Raw genomic sequence first — 24,929 nt, forward strand, 5'->3', positions numbered from 1 at the left:
TATAATACAATAGCCAACAGGAATCTCAAACTCAACATGTCCGAAACGGAATCTATTATAATGACGACAGCTAGCATCATAGAGTGTTTTAAAGTGTGCAAAGTGCTTTACAGGCTATTTTATTTGATTCCCTCAACACCTGTGAGGAAGGTGATATTATTATTATTTCCCTTTTGTAGAAGAGGAAACTGAAGTTTAGAAGTTAAATGATTTGTCCCTGGGTCACACGGCTAGTAAGTATCTGAGGCAAGATTTGAATTCTGACTTCCTACCTAAACCCACCCCTCTTCTAAACTTTCCTCCAGATGTTGAGTGCCCCACCCAGGTTCACAAGATTCTCCCTTCTTATTTCCCGCTCCTATATCCAATCAGTTGCCAATCTTTGTTGATTCCAACTCCATGACATTTTTTTTGCATTTGTCCTTTTCTTTCCACTCACATAGCTCCTAATCAATGCATTTTTCCTTCTATTTTCTGGGCCTCTCACTTCTTCCCAAAGATTTTGAGGAAGAAAAATAAGATTTTAGTTTAGGACTTCCTAATCAGACCTCCTGTTTGCAGTCTCTCCCCTCCAATCCATCCTCCACACAGATGCCAAAATATTCTTCCTAATGCTCAAGCCTCACCATGTTACTCCCCCAGTCAAGAGCCTTGTCTCTTGCCTCTAGGATGAAATTCAAACTCCTCAGCTTTGCTTTGAACATCATTTTAAAGCCTTTCATAACTTGGCTCCAGTCTACATTTCCAGACTTATTATATATCACTCCACTTTACACATTCTGCGCTTGAGCCAAATTGCCTATTTGCAATTCTTCAGACTTGGTCCTTCATCTCTTACCCTTGACCATTTGTACAGGTTGTCTCCCACGCCTATAATGCACCCTGCCCCCCTTCACCTTCTTCTTTTAAGGTTCAGCTCATGTGCCATGTCGTAAGGAAATCTGATCTCCTTAGTTGTTAGTGCTTGCTCTCTCTACAAATGATGAGGTATAGTAGACTTACTGGTTTACATGTGATATGCCCCCACAGCAATGAAAATTCAAGGCTAGAGATTGTTTTTGCTTTCTTTTTAGCCCTAGCACCAAATGCAGGGGCTTGTATCTAGCAGGTGCCTAATAAATGTTTTTTACATTGGACTGAAACACAGGACAAAAGGCAACAGTACATGACAACTTTAATAAGAGTAGAATGCACCAAGTGTTATGGTTCTTTGGAGGAATAAAGGACCAGTGTGCCCTAGGACCTTATCCAATGGAATGAACACTGAACTTGGAGTCAGGACACCTGACTTTGGAATTCTGGCGTTGTTGCTTAGTCATTACCTGGACAAGTCATTTAACCCTTCTCGGTCTCTATTTCTCCATCTCCATCCCCAAAATGGGGATAATAACAGCACCTGCCAGAGGCAGCTAGGTGGCACAATGGATAGAGCTCTCGCCTTGGAGTCAGGAGGACCTGAGTTCAAATTCAGCCTCAGACACTTGACACTTACTAGCTGTGTGACCCTGGGCAAGTCACTTAAGTCCAATTGCCTCACCAAAAATCAAAAAAAAAAAAGGAAAGAAAAAAATAATAGTACCTGCCTCCCAGAGCTGCTGTGTGGATCAAATGAGAGAACATATATAGCAGTGCTTTGTAAGCCTTAAAGTGATAAATGTTAGCTGTGGTTATTATTGTTGTTGTTATTATTTCCCTTTGATTCCTAGTTTTCTTCATCTAAAAAATGGAGTGGGGCGAGATGATCTCCAATTCTAGAAGCCTACCAATCTCTAAGAATTGACACTAACTGGACCCATAGAAGCATGGGAATGAATTGGCAGGCATGTAGGTCATGAAGATCAAATAAATAACTGATGTAAAAGGTTTTGGAAATCTTAACGTTATATATAAAGTCAACTGTTATTAACTATATAAATGCAAGCTATTATGGTGACAACAATACTAACTAATAATAGCCAGCATTTACATAGTGCTTTAAGGTTTGCAAAATGATTTATCATCTTATCCTTTTATGATGATGAAAGTACTCAGCGTACAATTCTATCCAGGTACAAGAGAAGACTAAACAGGCTTCCTTTAGACAAAACTACAAAGTCCCCAGTTGCTTCTGACATCTAGCCCATTTCATGCTTTGTCACCCACAACACAAGTGGGAAGGGCCTGATGCTCATCCACAAATTGACTCAAATGCACTCATCTCTTAGAATCACAATCTCAATGTCCTAAAGCAGAGGTATCAAACTCCCCTACTGCTGACCAAACCAGATTAAAATGTTAATGGGGAAAGGTTTAACAAAATAAACAAAAATACAATACACTAGACAATGTCAAATTAGTGGTTTTCAAATCTGTTTCTATTTGAGTTTGACACCACTGTTATAAAGGACCTCAGAGGTCATCTAATCCAAACTCTAATTAATACCAATTTATTAACTGCCAGGTTTTTGCACTCTTAAGCTTTTGGACACTAATTGTGGAATTACCTAAAGAAACTTCAGGCCACAGACAACAGGTAATTGATTTGGGGGAGGGGAATTAGTGGGCTACCATAATCCTTGCAACGGCATAATGCTAAAGCTAATCTGAATTCAGGTAAATCTACTTTTGTCATGTTAAGTTGCTTTGGTAGTAGAGGGGAGGGAAAGAGAAGAGAGAGGTGTTATCATTCCAGACATGGAAGGCCACATGAGCAAAGCATTTGTGATAACCACCATTTATGGAGAGGAAGTCTTAGGTTCATTTTCACTGAACACGGCTGAATATACTAAGGTGCAATGTGAACTTCTTACCTTTTCAAATAAGAATCATATAGTTATTAAATTGCACAGACTTAGAAAAGACTCACAAGAGCCTTTGTGCTATTCTGGGATGACTATCATAACTCAAAGATCATTTGAAATAAAAGCCTAGAATGTATATTTATAATAAGAAGTACCATACATCAAAGCTAATTCTATCCATCTAGATGAATCCATCTCTCCAGTCTGTTTTCCCACCTCTTCAAGAAATCAAGATCATTTATTCTTTCTTTCTGTTATTCTTATACTGTTGGGGGTGAACTACTCCCTGTCTTCAGCCCTTCCTTCTCCTTTTAGTTCTTAATTTGGCTTTCATTCTAACACAATCACAGATGGTACCCTTATTCATAACAAAGTCTAAATCTTTATTGAAGCTTATTAAATGTGTTACACAAAGAACATTTCCTGTTATCCATTTCAATTTTGTTGTTTTTTTCCCTCCCACCTGCTTATGTCTCATCTCCATGGTAAGACGGGGATCCTTCTGCTTTTTCTTTTCTTGGTTTTCTTTCATTCCAAGATCTTCCAATATCCCAGAATCCACTATATCTTTATGGAGAAGATGGTCTATAAATTGTTTCACCGTGGTACTTTCCTCTTCCTCTTCCAAATGACCACACAAATCTGAAAGAAACACAAGGCTATCATAAGTCTAACATTCTTCACTCCCAGCTCAACTCACTGTCCAGATTGTTCTAGTTCCTCCCAGCGTCCTTAACCACCTCAGGATACCTCTTTCCTGAGGCACGCTCTCCTGATGGGTGAATTCTGGTCAGGATGATCACTTCTCAAGGGGCCCCAAACAAACTCACTTCACAACTGGCTCAATTCACTCTCCAGATCACTCCACTTCCTCACCTTCAGCCTTGCTTCACAGAGATACTTTCTTCCTCCCTCCTTCCCCATTTTGCAGTTTTCCTTTATGTTTTATCTTCCCATATTAGAATGTAGGCTCCTTAACAGTAGGGACCATCTTGTTGTTTTGTAAATACAAGATCCCCATCCCTAGCACTTAGTATAGTGTCTAGTCATAGTAAGCACTTAATAAATCCTTTATTTATCTATATATCTAATAATTACAAATATAGTTTCTTGTAAAAAACAAATACACACCTATAAGTCTTCAGTAGAATCCATAATTTGTTACCTACAACCACAATGAAACAGATCAATCTTCATTCACCAGAAACTGCACTTTCTGGTGTCAACAATTTGTTCTAATCTTTCTTGAAATCTCCATTCCTTTTACCCTTGGGGGACATAACTTTTTTCTAACCATGGCCATTAGTTCTGTATCCTGACTCTTGGTCTGTTTGTTGGCTCCCTGACTGTGAGAGATCAGGGTAGATTTAGAATGTGCTATAGAACCTACAGATAACAGGAACTGGAGCTTTTGTTTGTTTGGTTTGATTTTCTTTTGTCTGTGGTGACTTGGGAAAAAGAGGCAACCCACATGGCAGGTGGTGGAGGAGCTACACCATATGGTATGGTTCCAGCCACCCTGCAGGTTCCAACTATCTTAGAGTAGTTCTGGAATCTGTGAATCAAAGGGTTCCCAAAAGAATTTCTAAAGTGGTTCAGAATCTCTGATAAGGGAAAAGAACCAAACTGATCTATCCTCCAAGGTTATTCCTTGGAGTAGAAGCCATCTTATGAATGAAGCAAATCCACTGTGGAAATTGTAAGTATCCTGACGACCATATCATTACAGACAAAGCAAAGAAATACAGGCTGGATAACAGTACAGTTATCAGATGACTTCAAAGCTCATTGGACTACCATACCCAAGAAGTGCTGATTAATTAATGAATCAATGTAAAGCTTGAAAGGAAGTTTGGAGTCACTTTAAACATTTCTAATAGTGATGACCTTGAAGGAAAAAATGGCATCCTTCTTAAATTTTCAGTTGGTAGCTTAAGGGATATCTAATACATCTGATGACAGAATTTTGATTAAAAAAAAAGTTATCTCCAAGTTAGAATAATAGGATGGAATCAACAGAAAAATTTGGCAGAGGCCTAAATGTAACTCTTACACTTATGTTCAAAAATCAGTCACGCAAGGAGAAAAACCAGCCTGACAACAGTTTGTATGAAAAATATCTAAGATCTTTGCTCATGAGCTTAATCTAATAATATGATTCAGCTGCATACACACATGTATGTATATGTATATGTGTGTGTATATATGTATATATATATATGTGTGTGTGTGTGGGTGTGTATACACACCCACACACACACACATATACTTCTATCTCAACTTTGAGCTGCACATCCAGGGAAGCACAGCACTGAAATCAAGAGAATTCACTGTCTCGCCGTACTCTGTGAACGACATCTGGAGTACCACTTTCAACACAAGACTCTATGGTTTAGGATGAACAGCAAACTGCAAGGTATTGAGAAGGTGATCCCAATGTGTCTGGAAATCAAGAACAACTGGGGGAACCGAGACCATTTAGCCTGGAGAAGAGAAGATTTAGGAGTGATTTGGTGAGTGCCTTTAAATGCCTGAAGGACTTTGATGTGAAAGATGTTCTGACTTGCTTTAGAGGGCTGAACTAGAACCACTGGATGGAACTTAGAAGAAGGCAGCTTTTGGCTCACTATGCATATGGGTAGAACTTTTTTACCTTCTGAAGTTATTTGACAATAGAACCAGTTGCCCTGAAAAGCACTGAATTTTGTTTATCACTGGATTTATTCAATCAGTGTCTGGAAGACTACTCATTAGGATGTTGTAGAAAAGTACTCCCGAGTAAGAAAAATAGTTTGGTCTAAATGAACTCTAAGGTTCTAAGGCCCCTATAAAATCTAGGCCTTAGACCTGATTCTCACAGGATTGTGGGTGAAGGGGTTCTGGAGTGCAGTACTATACTACAGGGAATGCCCTGCAGTGGTCACTATCATCACTCATTAAAAAAAAAGAAAGGATCACTGAGGGAGATGCTCAGTCAGTCCAATGGTTTAACTTGCTTTTATGATACCTAGCATGGCACTAAGGCAATTAAATGCTATTTGGTGATGGTTCATTAGACATACTCAGCATCAATCTCTTCTTATGAAAAGGGGAAAAAGACTTTCTTTAAAGAATTATGATAAGCAATGATTAAAAAAAAAACCATGAGAACATAATTTAGGGAAAAACTTTAACTGTTATGATTATAAGCAGAATTTGAAAACATAATTTTAATTGGAGCTGGAACTACAATAGCATGATCTTTTGTCTCACAAAGTATCATTAATATGTTCAGGTTATAGCATAAGACATTTAAATAGAACCAGGATAAATATGACCATTAAAACTAGAAATAAAACTAAGTAGGACTAAGTAAGACAAAGTCAAATTGTACTTCAAAAAATCCCAAATAATTCAAAGATCATTCATAGAACTAATTTTAGAGCTTAAAGTTTAGGACTTTTCAGATGTGTTCTCACCATCAAAATTTTCATACTTCACAGGATCAACAGCACCATTCTCTTCTGGTGAAGAAGTAACATTGGGCACAGCATCCCCATCATCTTCTTTATCACTTGTTAATTCCATTTTAAGTTTTGAGTTCATCCAGTCATTAAGCAGTTCCTGAGCTAATAAGAAAACAAAAATACCTTTTTGTTAGTATTAGAAGTTATCTTAGAGGCTATAAGAATAGCGAACCCTTTACATTTTAAAAAAAATTTTGAACTTGACAAATATCAACAAACATGAGCATTTCCAAATCAAAGACAAAAAAAAAAATGGATTGAAGACCTGAGTTCATATCTGGCCTCAGACACTTACTGGACAAATCACTTAATATGTTTGCCTCAGTTTTCTCATCTGGAAAATGGAGATCATAATGGCACCTATAAAATGGGGATAACAATAGCACTTACATCCCAGGGTTGTTGTGATGATCAAATACAATAGTAATTATAAACCATTTAGTACAATGCCTGGCATATAGTAAGCACTATATAAATATTAACTATTATTATTATTATATGCAACCACAAAACTCTATTACATATACCATACATTTTTAAAAAGGCATATAACAAATTCAAAATGGTAATTGAAACTTTGGTTTCAAGATTGTCCTGCTTGTTCATGTCTCCTAAACCTACTGTACTGTGTATTTAAAAAAATGTTTCAGTGACCCTCTTTTCTTTCCTCTCACTCCCAAATTTCTCTCCCAATTTAAAAAGGAAGGGAAAAAAACCCATTTCAACAAATAAGCATAGTAAGGGAAAACAAATCCACTCATTGGCTATGTCTGAAAATATATGTCTCAATTTGCTCCTCAAGGTCCTCACCTCTCTGTCAGTGCTGGGTGGCATCCCTCTGTAGTTAGACTTGGTCACTGCACTGATCAGAGTTCTTAAATCAATTTGTTTTTCTTTATACTGTTGCTATTGTACATTCTTATCAGTTTATATAAGTCTTTCCAGGTTTCTCTATGTCCCTTTTGCCATTTTTTTACAATACAATAATACTCCATTCGATTCATATACCATATGGCTATCTCCTAATTGACGGGAACCCTTTAGTATGTTTTGTTTTTTTTTTTGCAATAACAAAAAGTGCTGCTATGAAGATTTTTGTACAGATGGGTCCTTTCCTTTCTTTGATCTCCTTAGGGTATAGTCCTACATCCATTTCCATTTAAATTACTTTCATAGTCATCTAAATGCCTCCCTAAACTTTTAACTATAATTTTTCAGATGTGGGTATCAATTTTTTATTACCATCAACTATGTATGTGTATATCTATATGTATGTATGCACACACACATACATAGTTGATGGCAATACAAAATTAAATTATTTTTCCATATACATACATACATAAATATACACACACACACACACACACACACACATATATATATATATATATATATATAATTTGCCTACTATGAAAAGATTAAGATAGATAATGGAGATATAAACAGGTATAAGAAACAGTCCTTTATTTCAGAGGGCTTCCAATGAAATTAAGGATACAGGATATGAGAGTCAGCATAGTTAGTGCAAGGGGAACAGCAACTATAATTATACCACTTAGAATCCCATTGGACTTGGAATCAGGACACATGTTCAAATCCTGGTCATGCCACTGACTTCCTTTATGAACTTGGGTGAATCACCTAACTTCCCCTGAATTAGAAGAATTTTTAAAAGGGAAGGCTTGTTAAAGATTTGTTGGTTCTGCCACAAATATCTACCTCATAGGGTTATAAACCTTGTGCATTTATTATCTATAAATCACTATTGCAACTACCTACATCACAAGCAGTTTGTAACCATAAAGTACTATATAAATATAGGCTATTATGAAGAAGCTTACATTGATACTTTAATGGATCTGTAAGACCACTGAACTGTGTGCTCTTTCAACTCATTCATGTTCTCCTATAAATCCACCACAAGGGGGTCGATCCAGTGTGCTGGGGGTCTTCCTTTAGATCTCTTGACATTGGAAGGATAACAATAGAACATGTTCTCTCCCATTCCTATTACATTACTGGCCTGCCTCCTGGACCAGTCATAGATCTCTTTGGAGAAAAGTGGGGTCATGGCAGAGCAGATGGTAAGATATCCAAGCTAGGTTTGCCCTGGTTTCCTAGTGGAGGGCTGCCTAGGATGTGAAACATCCCTTATCTCTTTATCATATTCCCTCTCTCTCTATCTACTGCTTCCTCCCTTGTTGTCTATAACCATCCCTCAGACTTTTTTCATCTTTAAACAACCTTCACTTGAACCTCAAGCTATTGTCCTCTCTCTCTCCTCCTTTCCATTGCCCAATTCCTAGGACAAGCTGTCTACGCTTGTTGCCTACACATCCCCACCTCCTTCCCTTCTCCTGCTCAAGTTCCTGCAATTTGGCTTGACACCACTCCTCTACTAAAAAAAAAATGCTCCATCCAAGACTAACAGTGATCTCTTCAATCCAATATCGTTTTTCATCGATGTCATTCTTCTTGACCTCTTTGCAGCATGTGACACTGCTGACTACCTGTCTGTCCTAGATGCTCTCTTTCCCCTGGGTTTTTGTGACGGCATACAGTTGGGGTCCTGTTCCATCTGACCACTGCTTCTTGGTTACCTTTGAAGGATTTTCACCCAAGTCCCCCTTCCTATGTGGGAGTGTGTTTCAGGGTTCTCGCCCTATATTACTGCAGACGACTCAACTAACTTCTCTGAGGCAGCTGCCTTTACACAACTAAAATGGAGGCAATAGGACTTGGCAGAGTGTGTTGTACCAGAAAGAATTTAGACTTTGAGTCTGTAGGGAATGTGAACAAGGTACAATTAGATGGGTTGATACTGGCCAAGAGAAAGGCCCGCTCTTGTGAAACTGGAGCAAAGGGGGACAGGAAGGAGATAATACCTACACGACTAAATTAGGGCTACTCACTGCAGCAACTGGAATTAGGGCTCTCTGACTTAAAGCAATTTTTAAAAGGGCAGGAGGTTTGGGCCCTCTCTCCCTCTCTCTAAATACTCTCTCAGTGATCTTATCAACTTCCATGGTTTTAATTACCATCCCTATGCAGATAGATTTCCAAATCTACATATTCATCTGTTGTCTCTTTCCTGAGCTCCAGTCTTTCATCACCAACTGCCAACTGGACATTTCCACTTGGATGTCCCATAGGATGCTGGAACTCAGCAATCCAAACCAGAACTCATTATCTTTCCCTTGAAACCCACTCCTCTTTCTAATTCTCTCTTTCTGTCAAAAGGACCACCATCCTTCTAGCCACCTAGGTTTGCAAACTTGGAGCCAGTCATTCTTGACTTTACTCTTCTCTCTCATCCCCAGTACAATCAGGTGCTGAGGCATACTAATTCTAGTTCCACTATATCTTTCACATCCATTCCCTTTTGTCCATTCATGTGGCGACCACCCTAGTTTGGGTCCTTATAACCTCTGGCCTGGATTATCAGAATGACTTCCTAATTGGACTTATTGCTTCCCGTCTCTCCCTTTTCCCTTCTCCAATCTACAGAGCCACCAAATTGATGTTCCTAAAGCACATCATCTACTCTTGCTCCAGAAACTTCGATGGCTCCTTTTCATCTTTTAGGATAAAGTACGAACTCCTCTGTTTGGCATTTAAAGTCTATGGTAATCTGGCTCCAGTCAATCTTTCCAGATGGAAAAATTTCACATTATTCATCCCCACTGTCCCCCACTCCAAAGTCTACATTCCAGCCATACTGGCTTCCTTGCTGTACTCCATACACAACATGCCATCTCTGGCTTATGAACAAGCTGTCAACAAGCCTGGGTGTTCTCCTGCTTCACCCCTACATCTTGTAAACCCTTGCTTTCTTCAAGGCTCAGATGAATGTGCTCTCTTTCTTGCTTTTTTCTCTTTGTATCCCCAGTGCTTTGAACATAGCATGCACTTAAAAAGTTGTTTTCATTCATTCATTCAAATGAAAATACTTATTTTCTATGTATTTTACATTTACTTATCTGTGCATATGTTTCCCTGGGTAGACTTTAAACTCCTTGAGGGCAGTTTTGATCCTTAGCGCCTAGCAAAATCCTTGACATACAGTAAGCACTTAATGAATGCTTATTGAATCTTAAAAGATAGAAAGCTGCTGTGATGGCCTCTCGGAACAATTCTAAAAGGCTCTGCTATGAGAGTGGAATGCAAGCTACTGCAAAATAAAGACAAATATAAGATGCCATACAATAAATACTAAGTGAATGGTAAAGCAAGTGCTACCAAGAGTTCACAGAAGGGAATCCCATCTGTCTGACCCCTTCCCCTCCCAGGTCTGCACTCACATGTCGACTCCTTAAGTCTTCATAAAAGACACAATGAAGCGAGAATCACAGTCCTGAGTAGTTCATCTGTCTAGTGAATTGGCCCCAGGCTGACAAGAGCAGGAGGAAAAACTAGAGAAGGGGATTTAGGAAGGTGGTGAAAGGATTTCTCTAAAGACCTCATGATTTTTATCCTTAAAGAGTGGCAACCCCTATCTGATTAACCACAGATCTGACCGTTAAATCCTTTTCAGTGGCAAGAAGATACACTGCATAACTAGACAATTCTGCATCTAAAGTAAATCCAAGACAAAATTTTAATAGGAACTAGGCCCAGAAAAAGCACTATGCAGGGTCAGCTTATGATTCCCAGATGAACATCTGACAGAAAACAGATCAAAAAAAGTCCCATTCTCCTGAACGTCCCTCCCTCATCACGATATTTTGTATAGCTAGCTAAGCTGGACCAAATGTATACATAGTCAACATGCTGCACAAAGAGATAAGATAAAACAATCCATTCTTATGATGGGAAAGTAAGTAGTACCAGTAATATTACTACTTATTTCATTTTGGAAAAATATACAAAACTGAAGAGTAAAGGCATATGTGTTCATTTTAGAGAATTGTTTTCCTATTTGGAGAGGAGTTCAGAGAGCACTTGTTCTCTTTCTCTCCTTGAAAGATGTTTTCAGATGGGCTCAGAAGTCCTATGCATATTTTTTTCCTCCTTCCCTCCTTCTCCCTTTCCCTTCCCTCTCCTATTTCTTGCCAAGTAGAGAGTAAGCTATTGCTGGCAGGCTCTGAGACCCTTTTGCTTCCTCTGCCTACTTAGGACTTCAAATACATAACAAGTATTGTCCAAAGTGACTGTAAGAAAGATGTATTTTTCTAAAGATGTATTTCCTTTTCTGTTAACAATTTTCTAGATATTTGTGAGCATCTTCCTCTCCCTCCCATGTATGTTTTGTTTAATTCTCTTCTGTGTATGCACTTTCTCTGACTATGGAATGAGTTACTGCTGGAAGCTAATGAAAGTAATGTTCTCAGGAAAAGTGGTTATTTGACTGAACTAATTTTGATTTTGATGAATAGAAATTCGATATTTGCCTACAAACTGAAATTTTTCACTAAGTGATCTATCAATCCATTTATCTAACATGTTTAATATATTTTCACTTTCATTTTCAAAGAAGGACCTATTTGAAAGTAAGTTGTTGTATACAATTTGCTAAAATGCACTAGTGAGAGCTCAAAGATCCAAGATTCCCTAGGAACATGAGGCTCATTGACAATGGAGAAAGTGGTACTTAAAGCTAGACTGTGAAGGAACAGTAGAATTTAGGTAAACAAAGAAAACATGCACTACGGCAGGAACATAAATATGTCATGTTTAGAGGACATGGAGAATGCCCATTAGTTTGGATGGAAAGTAGGAGTTCCCATAATGGATTTTGATAAGATAAAGTTAGAAAAGTAGGCAGGGGTGAGATTGGGAAGGATGTACTTGGTAGGTTAAAGACTTTGGATATTTTTCCTATAGGCTGCGTTAGAGATAGCCTGAAAGCAGGGTGCTCAGTTAGATTATTTCCATAGTAAAGATGTGAGATGATCAGGGTCTGGCTTGGGTGGTGGAATTGGAATTGGAAAAGGACAGAATTAACAAACTTTCCTGACTGATTGTATATAGGGGAGGAATCAAAAATAGCTACCACAACCACCTGGACAAAAGGAAAAACTAGATGAGGTAAGAAACAGTTCAGAAACCTGTAATGGTAGCAGGCTACTGTAATAATGGAGGGATTCAAGACCATTTCTGGGGCTATTCCTTTGCTCACAATAGATGACAAATTATTGACAAGCTTCTAAGATGATTTTGTTTTTCAAAAGAACAGGTGGAACTACTAGTTTGGGCCTAATTCTGACTAATAAGTGGCAAAAACAGAAATGATGAGAACTTTGGGAAAACAAGCCCATTCCATCCTATGAATCTGTGATAGGTAAGGAGAGAAAAGCCAGGTACTGATGCACATCTAGATTTTGAGAAAATTGAGTTTTACATAATTAGATATAGGGTAGGTTAATATTCTAGAGAGGAAGTAAACTCATGAATGACCTAAAGAATGAAGTTTTGACAACAAAAATTATTCTAGTGAAAGAGGAAACATCTGAGACATGGATGCACAGGATATTCATGGACCACCTTATATTTCAAAGGCATGTACAGAAGATGGAAGCAATGGCAGACATCTTAGAACAAATACAAGAATGACGATGTTAAGACAAATGTCAAAGTCCTGACAACAAAAAGATAAAAAGAAGGCACTTGAGTTACAGAAGTTGTGTAGCTACATTTTATGCATTGCAATTCATTTACTTGAGATTAAGAGTTTTAAAACAACGTTAGTTGTGTTGATATTGAATACTAAATTTACAATAAATCCTTTTGAAAATGAAAAAGAAAAAAGAATAGCTTCCATGTTTTGAGCCTTGGTGACCCTGACAAAAATAGAGAAGTCCAAAGGAAAATTTAGTTTTGAAGAATATATGTAATCTTGGTTTTAGATTTCTTTTACATATTGCAGAAACTCCTTTATAATACTAATGATTAGTACTATAGTAGTAGTGATTAGGATAAATGGTGATGCCAAAACCTATGTTCTAGAATTAACATCCTATAATACTTAGAGGTTAATTCTGCTATGTCGGAATTTAGTTTTATTTTTTAAGGTACATAAGCTGATCTGTCAAAATTCAACATCCATACAGTATAATGAAGTTATGCTCTATCATGTTTTAATTAGCTTAGAGGAAGCTTAAGAGAATCAAAGATATCAAAATTAAGTAAAAGAGAAATAAAAGCTTCCATTCTGAACTTTTAAGTAGCTCAGTGAATTAGGTCTTTTACACATAGCCCCAAAGTATATTTAATGTCTCACCTTCTTCATGAGCTTCATCATGGTCCACAAGTTGCTCTGTTGTTTCTAAATCTACAACTTTGCCCCATGGTCTTCTGGGAACATTTGAATTTCTTGGAAAAAATACTTCAGAAACTGCAAATTCTGAGGCCTTCTCAACCCTCTTTAAGTGAAAATAAAAAAAAAAATTAAGATGACAAGTATTTTGTTTAACAGAATTCCTGTTCTATATAAGAATCTGATTCTCTACTGATGACTAAAATGCTTTCACATTTAGTTTCTAAGAATTTCTAGTTTGTGAAAGTTACCTCCTAGAGTTGAACTGATTTACCCAAGAAAAAAAATCTTTGATCATTTTTGGTCAGCAACGTAAAACAAACTCTGGTATTTCACTTAATTTTATCCAGAGTCTATGTTCTTTTGTTTTCATGTGGTGAGATTTTTAAAAACTGTGGTAGTGCTCACTTAAGTACTATTTGTAGAACCTATGAAACCTGGACTTAAATACTGCTAACTTAATTCATAATATTAAGATTTACACAGAAATATTTTTTCAGGAAGGAAAAAAGAGAATTATATTCCAGGTGGCTACTTGTGAATAGCAACCAACATACTTTAACATATAATATTTTAGAGCTTTAAGTAACCCCAGAGTTTAACATCCTCATTTTATAAATGAAGAAACTGAGGCAGAATCAGCACTTAAACCAAGATGTTTTGCCTCCTAGGTTAGTACTCTTTCCACTAAACTGATATGCTTGATAACACTAGTTCTGGTGTCAGAGGAGCTAGATTCAAATCTTGCCTCCGATGCTTACTACCTGCCATTCTGAACTAGTCACTATATTTGCCTGAACCTTAATTTCCTCAGATGGCTCTAGATATGTGACCTATTATCCTAGGAATCTGTGACTCTAGAATGAGCTGGGTGGACAAATTCATAGTCTATCCTTCACTCTTCTATAACTCAAGAATACAAAAGGACTTAGCTTTCGAGGTTTCATTCAGAGGAAGTACTAAGATAGCACTTCATGCCTCTCATTATAAATATTCTATAACACATCTACAGCAGGGGTAGGGAAGCTGCAGGATCGAGGCCTCTAGGTTCTCAAGTGCGGCCCTTTGACTGAATCCAAACTTCACAGAACAAATCCCCTCAATAAAAGGATTTGTTCTGTAAAACTTGGACTCAATCAGAAGGCCGCACCCAAGGACCCAGAAGGCCACATGGCTATAGGTTCTCCACCCCTGTTCTAGAGTGTATTATAGTTATATATTTATATTTTTAGGATCGCAACCCAGGTGTCATCCTTTACTCCTCTCTCTCATCCTCTATATCCAATTTGTTCAAGGCCTGTCAATTTTACCTTTGTAATTATTTCCAACATGCACTCCCTCCTTTCTTTTGACACTGGCATCACCTTGGGGCACACCCTCATCACCTCATGCCTGGACTATTACAATAGCCTTCTGTTTGGTCTCACTGACTCAGGTCTAGTCCAACTCGGCTCAACTGTCAAAGTGATCTTCCTAATTCAAAGGTATGACATATTGTTGTTGCTGAGTTGTTTCAGTTGTGTCTGACTCTTCGTGACCCTATTTTTGTTTTTTTGGCAAGGACACTAGAGTGGTTTGCCATTTCCTTCTCCAGTTCATTTTACAGATGAGGAATTGAAGCAAACAGACTTGCCCAGGGTCACACAGCTAGTAAGTGTCAGGGGCTAGATTTGAACTCAAGAAGATGAGTCTTCTTTATTCTTAAGCCCAGTGTTCTCTATCTATTGCATTACCTAGCCGCCTCATCATTTTCAGTCATGTCTGACTCTTCATAACCCCACTTGGAGTTTTCTTGGCAAAGATACTGGAGTGGTTTGCCATTTTGTTCTTCAGCTCATTTTATGTATGAGGAAACTGAGGCAAACACAGTGGAGTGATTTGCCCAGGGTCACACAGCTAGTAAGTATCTGAGGTACAATGCAAAAGTATGACATGCTACCCCACTATTCAATAAACTCCAGTGGCTTCCAATGATTATTTACAAGATCAAATACAAAATCATCTGTTTGACATTCAAAGTCCTTGATCCCCCTCCTACCCCATACCTAGACACACTCTGAGATCCAGTGACACTGGCCTCCTTGGTTTTCCTTTAACAAGATACCCCATTTCCCAACTCTGGGCATTTACACTGGCTATTCCTCATGCCTGAAATGCTCTATCTTCTCATCTCTGCCTTTTGGATTCCCTGGCTTCCTCCAAATCCTAACTAAAATCCCACCTTCTACAGGCAGTCTTTCTTTCTCTCCCTCAATGCTAGTACCTTCTTTCTGCTAATTATTTCCAATTTATCGTATCTATAGCTTGTTTGTATATATGTGTTTGCATGTGGTCTCCATTAGACTGCGAGCTCCGTGAGCAAGGACTATATTTTTTGCCTTTCTTTATATTCCCAGTACTTAGCACAGTGCCTGGCACATAGCAGGTGCTCAATAAATGTTTATTAACTAAGTAACATGTCTTTAAATGCATACCATGTCTTTTTCAAATTTTTATACTTTCTTATATTTAAACAAGTTATCAATGCTAAAAAAGGGATAAAAACAGAAGAAATTGCATAGAAACAGACTACAATAATTTCAAATAGAAGTTTAACCAATGTAAATCAACTGTCATGACAAGAAGACCAAAAAAGCATGACAAGTGCTCCTAGTAAGCAAACACAATTTACTTCCCAAGTATACAGATGTGGCATCCAAAGACAGCATTGGTTTAAAACATAAGTTAATTTATAAAATCAAACAGAGAAGAATGATAAAAGATTATGAGTAGTATCCACTCAAAACTGAGAGGAGAGTCAAGGGTTATTTTACAGAAAGCTTGGTGAGAGACTCAACTAAGAAAAGCCATCTTATGGACAATTAGGGATGAAAATAGGAGAACAACAAAGAAAAGGAAAAGGGTTTCTGCAAACTCTTTTTCCTATCAAGGACATTAGAGTAACCACAGTTGGACTCTGGCATCATAGTCCCAGGTGTGTTTATAAAATGGGAAATGATAAAAGAGATAAAGAGACCATAGACAGAAAACGCAGCTGGATTAGACCAAGTGTACATAAAGGAGGTAATACAATTATGAGGGCACTTAATAATTGATTCACAAGGGAGCTGAATAAAAATATACCAAAGTCATAGAAAAAAATCTTGGTCTTTACTAACGTTGGAAAAAAAAAACAATAACCAAGAAAACATCAGTGATTACTGATTCTCTATTCTACATAAAATTCTAATGAAAATCATCTGCATGTGCATTGAGTACATTCTTGATGAGGGTATTAATAAGGAGCAGGTAGGTTTTTACATATGATATTCCATAGTTAACCACATCTTTACCATCACACAACTGACTGAAAAATATGGAGAATAGGTTCTACTGTGCTTATTGTCAGATTACAAAAAAGTATTTGATATGTTGGAGAAAAACAATGCCCTGACAGGCTTTTTTTTTTCCAACAAGGTGTTCCCCATTCATACATCAAAATCATTCAATATTCCTTGACATATAAACTAGCAGAGATAACTTTGCTAGATGAAATTCAACAAATTTCTCCTAGAAACAAAGGCCTATTTTAAAAATACCAGTACTTTAGCAATGTTGAATTGCTTGCTACTAGTCATGAAATATGACAATCTTCAAAGAACTAAAAATTAGTATTGCTCAAAAGGAAATGGGGTTATAGATTCTTTGTGAGGATGAGCAGGCTAAAATACATAATAAATAAAAAAATATAAAAAAGAGCTGGTATAAAGCAGCTGTGTCAAAGTCAAATAGAAATGGCCACTAATCCATGCATCATTGGAAAGAATGTTAACATGAGATCACAGTGTTGCGTTTAAATATCATGTCTTTCCCACCAGATTGCAAATTTTGTGAAGGTACCACTAGTTACTACTGTAGCCTGCCACTGAGCTCAGCTTACTTGAATTTATTACCCAAAGAGGCATGGTCATGGTGGTAGATACCTTAGAGGAGAACTATCTTGGAGTTGATTTTTAAAGTGAACCTTCTGGAGTAGCCCCACTTATGATGCTGGCTAATACTTTACAAATCAGTGCTAAGCTCTTGCTGGTAGTGGCAATAACATGCAGTAAATCCCTTTAAAGATTTAAAGGACAGGGAAAAAATCCCAGAAAAAATGTGCAATTTAAAAAATAAAACAGGACATAAGTGAATTGTGGATATCAAGATGCCAATAAAACGTTCAGGGAGATTCCTTTGAATATCCATGAAAGCTTTAAAATATAACATAATCTAACTCCAAAACCTCTCTTCTAGCTAGTGTTGGCTTCTTAGGGTTGCTTTCCGTTCATCCTAAGTTTCTTACTTAAAAAAAAAAAAGATATTTTATTGTTATGAACTTGAGAAACACAAGTGTTTCCATAAACAAAGAACAATCAAAAAACAGAATTACATTTGAATTCATTTACCACATAAAAATTGTTAAAAAATGTTTTATCGATTTCCTTCATAAAAATGTTTTATTTTCTTCCTTCCTTCCTTCCCTCCTTCCCATTTTTCTTTTGTTGTTGTTGTTGCTGCAACTACTACTGCTACCATTTCATTCTTGCTAACTGTCTCCTGTCCCCAGGTTCACCTTTATGACAAACATCATCATAAAAAAAAAAAAGCCACACATTGACTAGGTCCAAAAATACGTTTTATTCTGAATTTCAAGTTCCCAACAAAGGTTTAGATGTAAGAACTTTATCAGAAATATCTGCTGAAGAGATTTCCCCCCATTTAACGGTTTCCCTTTAAGGGCACTGATTTTTTTTTTTTTTTTTGGTACAAAACATTTAAAAATCTATGTGATCACAATTGTCCATTTTACCTCTGTGGTCCTCTCTATTCCTTGTTCAGACAATAACACTTCCCCTTCCCATAAAGGTAAAAAGTATCTGAACTGAAACTATGCCCTAAAGGACCCACAACTTCACTATAACTATTGCAGATATCCTAGAACTAGTTCAAGAACTATCAAAGAACTATCAAGAACTATCCTGATCTCACTGGAAAGTTCATTCTATTATTTCTAGATAACAACAGAGCTATCTAATACCAGTTCTTGGTATTTTGCTTTGCTAATTTTTGATGCTATCTATCACACTGAAGAATAGGCCATTTATTCCAGTGCTTTTAACATAAAGTGGTGATGCATTTTTCAGAAGCTTTTAACATTTGTATTGATTTTGTTATTAATATGACCTATTATGTTTATAGTTTTTCTAAAATTAAACCAACCCAGTATTTCTGCTATAAACATAACGCAGTTATAATGTATAATTTTTAGTATGTAGTTGTAGCCTCTTTGCTAATATTTTATTCAATATATTTCTGTATCAATAGTCATTAGAGATATAGGACTATAGTTTTCTTTCCCTGCATTATTTTTCAATGATTTAGGTATCAGGATTGTATTTGTCTTATAGGAAGAGTTTAGTAGGATCTTCCCATCCCTATTTTTGCAAACAATTTGTGTAATACTGGAGTTAATTGTTCTTTGAATGTTTGATAGAGCTCATTTTAAAATCTGTCTGGTTCTGAAATTTTTTCTTCGAGAGTTCTTTTATGATTGGTTCAATTTATTTTCTTATTTATTTGTTTTTTCATTCATTTTAAATGCAACAGATTTTTTATTTGCAGTCACACATTTTACACAATCTGATATTAGGCTTGCAACATTTTGATATATATTCTTTATTTCTTCATCATGAAATCATGTTATTATCACATTGACTATTAAGCAGGTCTTTGATGAATAGTCCTTTTCTTCCAAGTCTAGTCTTGATTATAGATCATAGCTCAGGGGTGGGGAACCTGCGGCCTTGAGGCCACATAAGGCCTTCCAGGTCCTTGTGTGGAGCCTTTTGACTGAGTCCAAGTTTTACAGTACAAATGCTTTTATTAAGAGGATTTGTTCTGTGAAGTTTGGATTCAGTCAAAGGGCCACACTTGAGAACCTAGAGGGCCACATGTGGCCACAAAGCTGCAGGTTCCCCACTTCTGTCACAGCTTTTCTTTTTTCTTTTATTCATTCATTTATTTTTAGTTTTTAACATTTGCTTTTGTAAGACTTTTGAGTTCTAAACTACCCGCCCCCCCTCACCCCTCCCCAAGACAGCATGCAATCTGATATAGGCTATACATGTATGATCATATTAAACATATTTCCACATTAGTCATGTTGTGAAAGAAGAAGAAGAACAAAAGGGAAAACCATGAGAAAGAAAAAAACAAAAATCAACAAAAGAAAGAGAAAATAGTATGCTTTGATCTGACTCCATATTTCTTTCTCTGGATATAGATAGCATTTTCCATCATGAATCTTTTGAAATTGTCTTAGATCATTGCACTGCTCAGAAGAGCTATCAATTTGTTTTTTCTGCGATGGGGTTATTTAAATTTTCTATTTCTTGTTCTGTTAATCTGGCTATTTTATGCTTTTTAAACTATTCAACCACTCCACTTAAGTTTTTAGTTTTCTGGGAATATGATCGGGCAAAATAGTTTCCAATTTCATTTATTTCTTTGTTATTTTATTGAATTCTCTTAATTTTTCTTGACAATTTGTCACTTCAATTTCTTTTCAATTCGTCTTCTTTGATTTTTTAGAATTTCTATTTTTTATTCAGTTCAGATTTTTTGATTTGTTGTTTCTTCTAGTGTTTTAGACTTGCATTCCTAATTCATTAATCTGTTCTATCTTTTATTGATCAAAGGGTTTAGAAATATAAATTTCCCTCTGATGACTACTTTGTCTGCATCCCGAAAGTTTGGGTATGTTTTTGTCCTACTGTTACCATTTGCTTTGATGAAAATATAGTTCTTATTTATTTATTCTCTGATCTACATTTTTTTTTTAAGCAATTGGGATTAAGTGACTTGCCCAGGGTCGCACAGCTAGTAAGTGTTAAGTGTTTGGTCTGAGGCCGGATTTGAACTCAGGTCCTCCTGATTTCAGGGCTGGTACTCTATTCACTGTGCCACATAGCTGCCCCTACATATTCGTTAAGATTGGATTACTTAGTCCCCCTGTAAGTTTGAACCTTTTTTCAAATGCTCTTTATTCATCATAACTTTGTGTTTTTAATTAATACATGGTGTGCTTAATATCTGTTTTTTCTGCATTTATGAGGTTTTTATGCTCTAGTACAAGGCATTTCTTAAATGCCTTGCACATGTGAGAAACATGTGTTTCCTTTTCTTGTGCATTCTCATTCATTAATCATCTGAGATCTATCATATCTAAGTTTTCTAAAATTCTTTTTCAAATTCTTTTTTATTGTTCATCTTTTTGTTAGAGTTATCTAAGTTTGAAAGGGGTACATTGAGGTTTCCAACTATTATAGTTTTGCTATGGATTTCTCCCTGTAATTTGATTTACTTTTAATTTAAATATTTAGATCCTATGCCATTTGGCACATATATTTAAGTATTAATATTACTTCACAATCTATAGTACTTTAAGCATAATGTAGTTTCCTATTTATCTCTTTTGACCACATCTGCTTTACTGTTATCTTGCTTGAGATAATGAATGCTACTTCTGCTTTTTTGAATCTGCTAAATATAATAAAATTCTGGTGTAGTCTTTCTTTTTAATTCAATGTAAATATTTGTTTCAAGTGTTCTTTATAAAAAAATTGTTGGATTGTTTTCTAATCAATTTTCCTACTCTTCAGTTTTATGGATGAGTTCATCTTATTCAGGTTCACAATTATTGGAATACACAAGAGGAAAAAAAATGTGTATTTCTTTTCATTATATCCACTGATACTTTTTATTCTTTTACTGCCAAATCCCTCTTTACAAAAGAGTAGACAGAGAAGGAGAAAAAATCTAATACTTGTAATTTAAAATTGCTCTTCCCCTCTTTACTGAGCCAGATCCTAAGATCTAGCCCACTTTCTTTCTCTCTTTTTAATCCTATCTTTATGACCTACCTTCCAAAATTGAACTTTGTTTTGCCTAAGACTAATCCCTCCTTGATTCAGCCCCCATTCTTAGACCCCATCTGTTTTCCCTGTCTCCACCTCTTTCCCTAAAATGTATTTCTACACTAACTCTGTGTGTTCAATCCTCATTTGTTTCAGATAAGTGTAAGATTCATGGCCTGCTCTCTCCACTCTTTCTTACATGTCAGTGTACACTTCTCATGCACATCAGTTAGGAGAAATAGTAAGCTCCTCCTTTTTTTTTTCATTTTTTCCTTACTGTATTTTTTTCTTCTCTTAAAACCAACAAAACCAAACCATACCTAGGTCTTGTCTTCCTTAATTTCCTTGAAGACAGTGGAATACTGAAGGGACTATTGTTTCTTCTTCCCCTATTAAATGGAAGAATCTCTTCATCTTTAGCTCCTTCCAATTATTCACATTTACCTTTATACGTTTCTCTCTTTCTCTCTCATTTCAAAGTTTCTACTAAGTGCTGATCTCAGAAATGCTTGCAAGTCCTCTATTCCATTAAAGATCCTTTTATCCTCAGTTTTTCAGGGTAAGTTATTCTTGGTTGAAGCCTTGATCTTTTGTGTTTTTTCAGAACCTATCATTCCATTATTTTCTGTTACCGAGTACAGTTGCTGCCAAGTCTTGTGCAATCCTGACTATGGTTCCTTAGTATTTGAACTTTCTTTCTGGCTGCTTGTAGTATTTTATCTTCTTTGTGATGGAAGCTCTGGGTTTTGGCTATGACCTTCTTGAGTATTTGCAATTTGAGATTTCTTTCAGGAGATGACTGGTGGATTCCTTCTATTTTCACTTTGCTTTCTAGTATTAATACATCTGGACAGTTTTCTTTTCTGATTTTTTGAAATATAATGTCCAGATTTTTTGTTTGGTCATGGTTCTCAGTAAGTCTGATGATTATTAAATGATCTCTTTTCAATCTGTTTTCCATGTTGGTAGCTTTTGATAGCAGATATATAGCATATTTTCTTCTTTTTTTTTTCCAATCTTTTGCTTTTGTTCTAATATTTCTCGCTGCTTCATTAAGTCATTAAGTTGTCTGCCCCATTCTATTTTTCAGCCTGTCCAACATATGGGTCACTTTCTACCTTTTAAACTATTCTAAACTGTATATTTTCTATTTTTCCTTCTCCAAAGGTCTTATTTCAATCTTAATTTCATTTTTCATTTCTTCCCATTACTTTAGTAGTTCTTGTGGCCATTTTTTTCTCTGAAGCTTTGTTTATACTTTCTGTTCTCTTATTCTGGGTTTACCTCTTGGGTTTCTCTTAACCTATACTATTTCTTCATTATGTTTGGAGTTATCTTCTATGTATTCCTCTTTCTAACAATAGTTCCAAAATCAAGACTTTGTGCCAAGGTCTGGATGTGCCCCCTCTCAAACTCTGGATGAATTAGGTAGTATCTTTTTGGTCTTATTCCTTCTGTAGTCTGGATACCACCATTGATACCATTCTGAATGGGGTGGCTGAACTATGCACCAGGTTTTGCCTCAGTCTTTAGCTTCTGTCTCAGTCTCCTGGTGGTCCACTGTGGATATTATCCATCTGTTTCCTTCTCCTCGCACATTCCCAATCAGGAGCTTGTCCCATCTTATACAGTGGACCTGGTAGGCCCTATTCAGATGGAGACTGTGCAGTTCTAGGCCTAGTTCTAGTTTTGCTCTGAGGAGAGCAAAACTGTATTGTTTCCCTGTGCAATGACCTATTGGGGCTGGCTCTGCTCTGACAGACCAGGACTAAGGTCCTCCTTATTTCAACCAACTAACAAGCACTTATTATCACTGTGTGCTAATCCCTACACTAAGTACTAGGGATACAAAAATAAGAAAAATTATTAAGAAGGTCCCTAAAAGAGCTTACAAATAAGTGAGGGAGACAACATGTAAATAAATAAGTACATACGAGATAAATATACAGTGTAAAGAAGGTTACCAGAACTCAAACTGGGTTTCACCCACCATTCCCCCACTCAGACTCCTCCCTCCTGAACCCTACCCAAAGTGTCATCATTCATGGCACTTGCAGGTTTTAGACCTCTTAATGGAGCTCAAATTGGCTTCCCCAGAGCAACTTTCTCCAGTGTCCATTGAGTTGTACATTCCTGGACTGGACAAAGGAGTTTCCTGCTGTTTCTTTTTAGTTTTCTCAATCACTGTTTTGTCTGGTACTCTTTAATGATATTTGTTGAGGTATATGTAGAGGAGCTTTCACATTACCATCTTAACTGCAACAACCTAATAACTTTTATGAGAAGGCAGAGAATAATAAAAAAGTGTACTTTACCAAGAAGACAACATAAGTTATCAAATGTAGACACCAAGAAATAAGAATAACATGTAACCCAGGGAACCACTAATGGAACTCTAGTTTGAAACCTATTTTATTTATTTATTTTTCAATCCCAATTTTGAAATGTCCTTACCTTTGTCCAGTACTCCAAATTCTCAGAGTCAAAATCATGCTGCAAATAATATATTCAAAATATTAATATACAGATATTTCATTTTAAATTCACTTCACAATTTCAAATTGTCTTCCCAAAGTGAGTATAATAAAAGGTCTTTCATTTTCTTCCCCAAATCATCAAAAAGATCAATAAAAGATTATTGTTATAACAGTGAATAATGGATTGAGGGTAGAAACTATCACATTTTGGTTTTTGTATCCCCCACAACCTAGTATAGTTGCCTGGCATATAGTAGGTGGGCACTTAACAAATGCTTATTGATTGCAACACTGCATACAAATATTATAGGGAAACTTTAGAATGACATTCTCTTTTAAAATTTGGTCTGTTTGTTATCTTTAGTGTCTCTCAATTTCTGATTCAGCTACCCGGGGTGGGAAACCTGTGGCCTTGAGGCTACTTGTGGCCCTCCAGGTCTTCAAGTGCAGCCCTCTGACTGAACTCAAACTTCACAGAACAAATCCTTTTATTAAGGGGACTTGTTTTGTGAAGTTTGGATTCAGCACTTGAGGACCTGGAGGGCCACGTGTGGCCTTGAGGCTGCGGGTTCCCCACACCTGACCCAAATGCTGGATTGAGGGAAGTAGAACGCTATACCAACAGTAAAGAATAAATCTGGGCTCTCCAGAGAACCACCTTAAAAGGTTACAAATAATAGCACATAAAATCTAAAGGATAAAATTTGCTGGGATACGAAACAGAAGGATCAATTTTCTTGCTTCAATACTGCTACGTTGGACTTCAAGATGCTGAACAAAAGTAACTTCTTTGTGCTTGTATTTTGTTTCCTGAGAACTAAGAGTAGAGAATTAAACCAACGGAGGTTTTGTTTTGTTTTTGCAAAATATAGAAAACTAAGGCAGAAATCAAGTAATTAAAGTTGAGCATCTATTATGCTGAAACTACAACTGACGCTACCCAGAACAAATCCTTTCCTACATAACTCCCT

The 24,929-nt window shown here is 36.6% G+C and overlaps 1 protein-coding gene across 1 annotated transcript in view; it reads right to left on the reverse strand.

Moving 5' to 3' along the window:
• Window positions 1-24,929, reverse strand: part of CCDC191 (coiled-coil domain containing 191) — a 106,450-nt gene that overhangs the window by 79,024 nt on the left and 2,497 nt on the right. Inside the window, exons 2-5 of the mRNA XM_027868756.1 lie at window positions 23,936-23,974; window positions 13,509-13,650; window positions 6,239-6,388; window positions 3,244-3,422 (exon numbers count right to left, since the gene is read on the reverse strand). Coding sequence (XP_027724557.1) covers window positions 3,244-3,422; window positions 6,239-6,388; window positions 13,509-13,650; window positions 23,936-23,974 — 510 coding nt within the window. The remainder of the gene's footprint in view (window positions 1-3,243; window positions 3,423-6,238; window positions 6,389-13,508; window positions 13,651-23,935; window positions 23,975-24,929) is intronic.

This window comes from Vombatus ursinus, unplaced genomic scaffold (assembly GCF_900497805.2).
Source record: "Vombatus ursinus unplaced genomic scaffold, bare-nosed wombat genome assembly UNPS02001419.1, whole genome shotgun sequence".
Taxonomy (NCBI): domain Eukaryota; kingdom Metazoa; phylum Chordata; class Mammalia; order Diprotodontia; family Vombatidae; genus Vombatus; species Vombatus ursinus.